At 42.5% G+C, this 8,089-nt stretch overlaps 1 protein-coding gene across 1 annotated transcript in view; it reads right to left on the bottom strand.

The window, feature by feature from the left end:
• The window catches only part of ANTXRL (anthrax toxin receptor-like), a 98,178-nt gene that overhangs the window by 68,579 nt on the left and 21,510 nt on the right, over window positions 1-8,089 (bottom strand). The window contains 8 exon segments of the mRNA XM_019556058.1: window positions 974-1,034; window positions 1,141-1,221; window positions 1,408-1,476; window positions 1,594-1,673; window positions 4,398-4,431; window positions 4,531-4,612; window positions 6,744-6,815; window positions 6,944-7,015. Of these exon segments, the coding sequence (XP_019411603.1) occupies window positions 974-1,034; window positions 1,141-1,221; window positions 1,408-1,476; window positions 1,594-1,673; window positions 4,398-4,431; window positions 4,531-4,612; window positions 6,744-6,815; window positions 6,944-7,015 (551 nt within the window).

Genomic DNA, 8,089 nt, shown 5'->3' with positions numbered 1-8,089 from the left:
ACACACAGACTCTGACCCTGATCTTGCATACACACCCACTCTGCCCCTGAGCCTGCACACGCACTCTGCCTCTGAGCCTGCATACGCACGTACACTGCTTCTGAGCTTACACATACATGCACACACACATGCTCTGGTGTGGGGGGATGTGTGTGGGGGGAAGGTGGCTGGGGTTTGTGTATGGCAGTGCAAGGGGGGTATGGGTACATGTTGGACTCACCCTATGAATGCACATGCACACATACACGCACTGCCTCTGAGCCTGCACACACACACACACACGCTCTCTGGCCCTGTGCCCACACAAACACACACACTGCCCCATGCCTGCACACACGTGCGCGTGCACACACACACACACACACTCTCTGCACCTGTGCCTGTGTGTGCATACATACAATCCACCACCCCCACCCCCACCAGCGCAGTCCCGTGCTCTGCGATCTGGTGATTCAGCTGGGAACCAGGTGTTGCTGGAGCAGGGCAGGGGCAGGAAAGCAGGGAACTGGCTGGGGTTGGAGCAGGACTGGGCTGCTCAAGACTGCTGAGGGCTCCCCCTGGGTCCTACTGTCCCTGGCTCCTGTCAGCTTTGACAGGCTGCCAGGAGCGAATAAATATTAATTTACTACATTTTTTAGGGGTCCTGTTGGCTGGATAGAATGACCTGATGGGCCGCATCCAGCCCACGGGCTGTATTTTTCCTGCCCCTGACTTACACTCTCAAATCACTTAGGCACTTTTAAAACTGCTCTCCCAATTCCTATTTATTTTAATTCCCTTAAGTGGCTTTGGAAAGGCAAACCAATATGTGCACCTGTAAACTCTTTCTTGGAACCCACAGATTCCACAAAGGGCTCACTGGGTCTTCCCTTCCAGTTGACTTCAGTGGGCTTGGATCTAGCACTAGATTAAGTACCTACTGACAGTCTGTATTCCAGTCTCATCTGTCATATTTATTTCAATATAAACTTACCTCCTGCACAGACACTGGATGGTTCAGCTGCCAGGATCTCAATGCAAGATTTCTTCAAAATCTAAATAATTAAAATAACAGGGTTTTCAGTACTCAGATTTGTTTTACCACCTACTTAATAAAGGAAAGGAGGGTTTTTTTTGTTCTTTTCAGACTATCCTACTTACTGAATCAATAGTGCCTCTGAGGGCATAAAAGCCTCCTGTTACTGGGAAAACGTGATCAATACTGTCAGCAATTGTTGACAGCTGAAAGAAAGACAGTCATAAATGCACAGAAAAAATAAATGTGCAGTGTATACAACTGAGTTTTTCTGTATTTGCTAAAAGTATTTCCACTGACATGGAAGGATTTGTGCACTGGTAATAAAAAACCAAAGTCATCTAATTCTGTTAACAAGCAGGAATGATAATAAAAACAAGTCTCAGAATTACCTGAGTTTCGTTAAAATCTTTCACTCCAACACAATACACAATAGCACCAAGACTTCTGGCTCTGTCAGCCTAAATGAAAAAACACTATTAAATTCAAAGCCATGTGAGGTATGGAACCAGTCATGGATGCTTTCAAGTTCTGCAAGAACTATTTAGGTACTTTGGGCAAACTCAGTGACTACTTACTTCTTTTTCTGCGTAATAAAATTGAACATCTTGTAACTCGCCATCTGTCAGAGCAATAATCACACTAGCAGTCCGGAGTCCTGCATTGACAACAGTTAAAATGGTTGGGATTGTGCACAGGTGAGATAGGAAATGGATGATGGTGATGGATACATATGTTTGGATACATAAGTCTAAGTAACACACTTGGTTTTGTGGTAGGCCTGTGCGGGTAGGCAGCTATTCAACCCAGCCTTGGATCCAGCCACTTTGGATGCCAGGGATCTGATCTGGAGCTCTGGACCGGGTTCCCGCTTAGACCTAGCCGAAGCGGCTCCAAAGATTTGGAGCCGCCTTGAAGATCTGGCCACAGGGAATAATGGGGAATCAATCAAATATCTATAACTCTGTTGTTTTTTGTCTGATTTGGATGAAACTTGCAAGGGTGGTAGTGCCTGCAGAGAGCATGAAGCCTGCCAAGGTTCTGGAATATTGATGCAGGGGTTCGGGGGAACTGCATCCCAAATTCTTGAAAGGAAAACTCATGTCATGTGTATGTTACACCACAGTGGGGTCAAAACTGCAGGGGTGGTGGCCCCTGGTGAGGCCACAAAGCCTGCCAAGTTTCAAGGAGATAGATGCAGGGGTTTGGGAGGAACTGCACCTCAACCTGCAGACAAGCAAAACTCATGACATGGGTGACACTGTGTGTTAAGGCGCAGCAGGGTGAAAGCTGCAGGGATGGTGGCCCCTGCTGCAGCCACACAGCCTGCCAGCTGTCGAGTAGATCGATGCAGGGGTTCTGAGGCCCTGCGCCTCCAGCTGCCAACAGGCAAAACTTGCAATGTGGGTGGGTGCACCAATCTTCCTGAAACCTGGCAGGCTTCATGCTTTCCTCTGAACTGCTTCAGAAAGCCTAAAGAAGCCAGCGCTTTGACCCGGATGTGCTGCTTCAGATGCCAAAGCGTCCGAAGCCTCTCTGGATCTGAAGCACGGTCTGAAGCCTCGCACAGCCCTATTTTGTGGACAAATATCTCCTTGGAGTTCTGTCAGTTTTAGTTAATGACAGAATATTGTTCCATCAGGGGCCACGGACAGAAATTCCCATTTCCATGCAGGTGAGAGGGTCTGCAGCTTTTAGATCTCACTGGAACCCTCCATGGGACCAGCAAGCGTCATGATGGGATAAGATAAGGCAAAACAGAGAAAGGAAGAAGAACCTCCTTTTCACAAGGTGATTCTGAGGGGAACCACTATAGGGAAACTGAGCAGGATTTGATTCCATCCAGAGCCCAGTCCTTGTACAATAAGAGCCCTCACTGAAATCAGTAGGAATTCTGGGTGCACAAGTAACACAAGATCAGGTCTATATTATAAAACTGACAAGTTCAACACAAGATAGATATACACTTGCATACATATAAATCTTCAAAATAGGGCTTAAAAGGAATTTACATGTTGTATGAACATTGTAAAATGAGCAGCCACAGTGGAGCAATACATTGTCTAACATCTTATTATACAAGAGAGCTCTAGCATTCTTGCTCCCACCATGCATGCAAATTGTGTTTTAATCAATCAATTATAGCCACGCGATAAAAAATCATAAATACAGTAGTTAACACAGCAGAATTTCATTGTCAGGGCGAAAAAGGGAGGTTTTGATTTTTAAATGTTTTTTTTTTTTTTTTTACAGTTCTAAATGCCTTTCACAGTATTGCCAGAAATTAAAGATTGATGTGTTTTGACAGCTTTCTTATGCCATGCAGTCCTTTCCATGTCATGTCATGAACAGACAAGAACTCTTAAAGAGGAGGCCTACAAATGGGAAAAACTGGACTTGATCCTCATGTCCTTTGGGTTTGTTCTGCTTCTGTCTGAAGTTTGAAAAAGGCTAGAAGGTTTTTGCTATTTATGTTTGTCAGCTTTAAATATTTTGTTCATGTTTTACTCTAGAAGTCCTTACCTACTCTGTGTTTTCACTGTGAAGCTGAAGAACAAATACAACCATGAATAACTTGAATGAGAGGAAGTAATTTTCACTCACAATCTTGAGATCGTTATTGCCTAAACACCTCTTTAACTTAAAGATCTGGGAAAGAGCTGGGAGAAGAGAGGTTTTTTTGTCAAATATTCAGTGCCTGCTACCCTATGATTCAGAGCTAAGAAGGCTTTAAACTCACATTTCTGAGTTTTCCAAGGAAACGTTGAGGAAGAAAAAGAGGAAAAAGGAAGGACTTCATGCTACTTTTAAGCTCAGAACGACTGAGAACCTAATTCAAAGTCTGCTGAATGCAATGAAAGGCCTCTCACTGACAAGGAGTGTTACATTGTGTCTACAGCTATAGCAATGAGAGTTTTGGGTGAAAGAGGCACACCTGAAGTAAAATTTCAAAATGAAATATCAGAAATGTAACAGGACAGCTCTGTGCCCAAGGCAGCACCAGTTGCAGAGGCAGCTATTTTTGTGCCCTCCTTGTTGTCCCCCCATCAGTTATGCTACTGTAAAACAGTATGTGAAAAGCCTAATATTTCAGATGATCTGAATAATTAGTGGGCTTATTGCAGGAACTACTGGATGCAATGCTATGGTTTGTGTTATGCAGGAGGTCAGACTAGGTGATCATAGTGATCTCACCTGCTATTTAAATTATGAACTCATGCATATAATAGCAAAATTTAAATCAAATTGGAATGTTAAGATATTGTGCAATAATCTCTTTGGGCAGTGCATTCCTTCTTTTGCACATGAGTTAAATACAGGTCATATAAGTTCACCCCCAACAATGAAAATAAATAACCATCAGTGACACATGTAACCCTACCTCCATCATTTTCATGGTAAATCTGTTCATTTGCCTGCAAAAAAGTGTAAAATGTTAACTCTTTTAAGTTCAACAGTAGCAATAAAAACAAAATTAAATATTAATCAAAACAAGAAGATACTACAATGTGTACCCTTTTAAATCCTTCATGCATGAATGTATCTCCTCCAGGCACTTCATACTGAAGAATATCAAGCCCTTGTCTGATGGCTTCCCTTGAAATAAGAAAAAAAACATTCTTTTATTTTGTTTTCCTTTTTAAAAAGTTATAATCTTTCTGCCGTTAGTGATTCTGAAACACAGCAAGTTATGCAGCCCCAAAAGCACTTAATCAGAAAAGCATATTGCACCCAATGCATAAACACAAGACAAGGGATCAAGAAAAACAGTATAATTAGAAATACAACTGCAACATTTTGAAAGCTGCCATGCATCCAGTGTTGCACAGAAATGAACACAAGATATAAGGTCACAGTAAATGCATGCTTCTTCTGGTCTTGCTCCCAAACGCTAGGAATTTGTGATTAGGGATAGGACCAAATTAAAGTAAATATCAGATATAAACTTCTGCAAATGTGGAACAGGGTAGAAATCTTAAATCCAATGGCCCTTATTATTCATGTGAAAAAAACCAAAACCCCCACTTTGAATAGTTGTCAGGGTCACATGTGTCCCCTTACAAGGCCGGAGTCCAGAGTGAATTAAAATAAGATCTGAATATGGAGGGCCAGCTTCCTAATTTAAACCAATGAAAAGTGGACCTTTTTCTTTTTCTTACAAGTTCCTTGGGCACAAATTGTTCCTTGCGAAGTGACAGCTTCAAATACTGTCACTCCTGTTGAAGAGCTCCTTATTCCACAGTGATTCTAGAGTCAGTGGGATCACTCACAGAAGGTCTGTTAAGAGCATCAGAATCTCAGACTTACACACCCAGTGCAGTGGGACCCAACCTTTATCTCCTATCTCTGGGTGCTACCGTAATACAAATAAGAAAAGCAACATCAGTGAGAACAGACTCAGAAGGAAGGGCCCAGGAAACTCAGACGTCAGCCACAAATGCTTCAGGGAATCATTTCTTCAACATCAGTGATGGTTTCTGACCCCTCTTGTGTAACCCAACTTTTTGGGTGGCACAATCATGAGAAAGTGTGAGGTTTTGTGGGATAGAGATGAAAACTGGAGTTGGGAAGAATGATGATCCTGGGGGCAGGAGGGTCTTTTGCTCTTTCAAAGTGTAGGAGGAGGTGATATGCCATTTTTGGTGGAGGTGGGGAATTGGGTCAGAAAACATTTTAATACCAGTTTCATACATTACCACAGGGTTAGCAGCTACTTTTTATCTGCAAAGGGCAAATCTACCTGAGCAAGGAAAAAAAGTCCTAGCTCCAGCTCCCAGATGCAGACAAGAGGCCTGGTCTGAAGCCCAGTGGAATCAACAGACGTGCTTCCACTGGTTTTCGCTTGAAACACAGGAGAGGGAAATAGAGTCCTTTCTCATAAGACCATTCTGAACTCTTTTTAAGGTGTGTCAGAGTGACTTACACACACAGAACACTACAACCACCCTGATACCCACAGGGAAAAAGTTCAAAAGCGAAGGCTCTATGGGAGAATGGCTGAAATGAGAGAAAAATATGGAGGTGACAGCAGTGAAGAGAAAGGCGTTGGTTCTCCCTGGGGCAAAATGCAATCCCTGGTATATTATAAAAGAGTGAATATGGTTGCCAGGGAAGTGAGGAGCAAAAGTTTTGCTCCAGTCTCACATTCTCTCCTTTATCTCACTGGAGCACAGGATGGAATTCGTGTTGGACTTGCATTGCAACTGAAGATATTTGAAGCAGATGGTGCGAGAAGCTCCCTTTGTGATATTCTAGCAATCTTTAGCAATGGTTCAAGACCATGCCGAATTGATCAGCAGTGTGAGCTGCAGAGGTCTGGACCATTCCTGGAGAGTGCTGCAGTGCTTTATTATGCAGTATCTTCAGCACTTGGAGGCAGGGTTTGTTTTCTCTTACATCAGAGCCACCCCTTTGAAATCACTGGGGCACTGCTAATGAGCCCAAAGCTAGCATTTGGCAAGTGCTGTTTCCCCTTGAAAGGCAGCTTGAGAGAACAGCAGTGCCTTCAGCTGCCCTCTTGTCTCAGTGCTGAATTGAACAGTAATGAAAGATCAAAAGAGCTGTATTATTATGAGCCACAAACCTGCTCCTGTCAAAACCAGTGGAAATTATTTCTGTAGATGCGGGAGTGGCTCAATGCTAAGATTGACATGGATGCTTGGACTCCAGCCTTACAGCAATCACAGAGCTTGCAGTTATATTTGACTGAAAGTTGTAAATTACTTGCCTGTTTTCTGTTAACTTCATGATTGTAGTGCCTCGCGAGGAAAAGACAATGAAAGACATTCGCAACATTGGACTGAAACAGAGATAGGCCAAATCTATGTCACACACAAGATCATCTTAATATATTTTACAGGTTTTAAGAAAGTAATAAATGAAAAATGAACTGTATTGACACCAAGTATCGTCTTGTAAAATCTTTACCTTATAAATTTCTCAGCCAGGCTTGCAACAAAAGAGTAAATCTCTGTCCAATGGTTCCTGACACTTCCAGACCTAAACACAAATTATAATCAATTAGGTTATCCCCCCATTATGGTAAAACTGACTGCATTGAATTGATGGGATGGGATATTCCCACTATAATCAATGGCAAAACCCCTCTTGATATAAGTAGAGATAGAACTACATACCAAATGTTTTAATGTGCCTAATTTAAACCACATGAAGAAAATATTCTGTGGGTTGATTTTTACTCCTTTTATACCATCAAAAATTCAGATACTTTTTTCAGTTTAATTGTTTTTATTCATACAATGAATAACTTGCTTTCATATGACACAATTCCGCTCTCAAAGCTGTACAGGTGGACTTCAGCTGTGAAGTTTTTGTTTTCCCAGCACATACAGAAGAAAATTTCTGTGGATTATTTGGGAGAGCAGAATTTGGAAATCATATAGAGGCAGCATAATACTGCAGCTCAAGTCCTGAAGTGGAATTCGGGAGATGAAATCCTGGCTCTGCAACTGACTCTATATGTGACCTGGGGCAGGTCTCTCAAATGTCTCCTTGTGTAGCTCCCCATATGCAAAACAGGGATAACAGCATTTTTCTTTTTCACACCTTTCTCTGTTTTGTTCATTGAAACTATAAGCTCTCTGGTGCCAAGACTGTCTTATTATGCATGTGCGCAGCACCTACCTAACACATGGTGGCCCTGATCTTGAGTACTTACTTACTGGGCAGTTGGCGTGTATACATGTGCATTTATGCCAGTTTAAATGTACCGTGCAGTAAGTTACTGTGCAATAAGTGGGAATAGGTTGGTATCTACATATGCAGGCATTAAAGTAAATTAACGTTGTGTGTGGACTGACTTGGGACTAAAGTTAGTCTCAACTCAATCCACACAGTGTTACTACGCAGTAAGGTGTCTACACGTGCGCTACTGTGCAGTACTAATTGGGTGCGAGTTTGATACCTGCATGAGGCAGGTAACAAATTTACGCTCAAGTCAGCATAAGTCACCATATTTACTGCACAGTACAAGCATGAACATGTAGATGCATGCCCATATTGCACAGAAATCTTGGGTTTTGCCGCAATAAATGGGCATGTGTAGATGCACCC

The sequence above is a fragment of the Crocodylus porosus genome, unplaced genomic scaffold (assembly GCF_001723895.1).
Source record: "Crocodylus porosus isolate Cpor-Errol unplaced genomic scaffold, CroPor_comp1, whole genome shotgun sequence".
Taxonomy (NCBI): domain Eukaryota; kingdom Metazoa; phylum Chordata; order Crocodylia; family Crocodylidae; genus Crocodylus; species Crocodylus porosus.
This window is presented reverse-complemented; position numbering and strand designations above follow the sequence as displayed.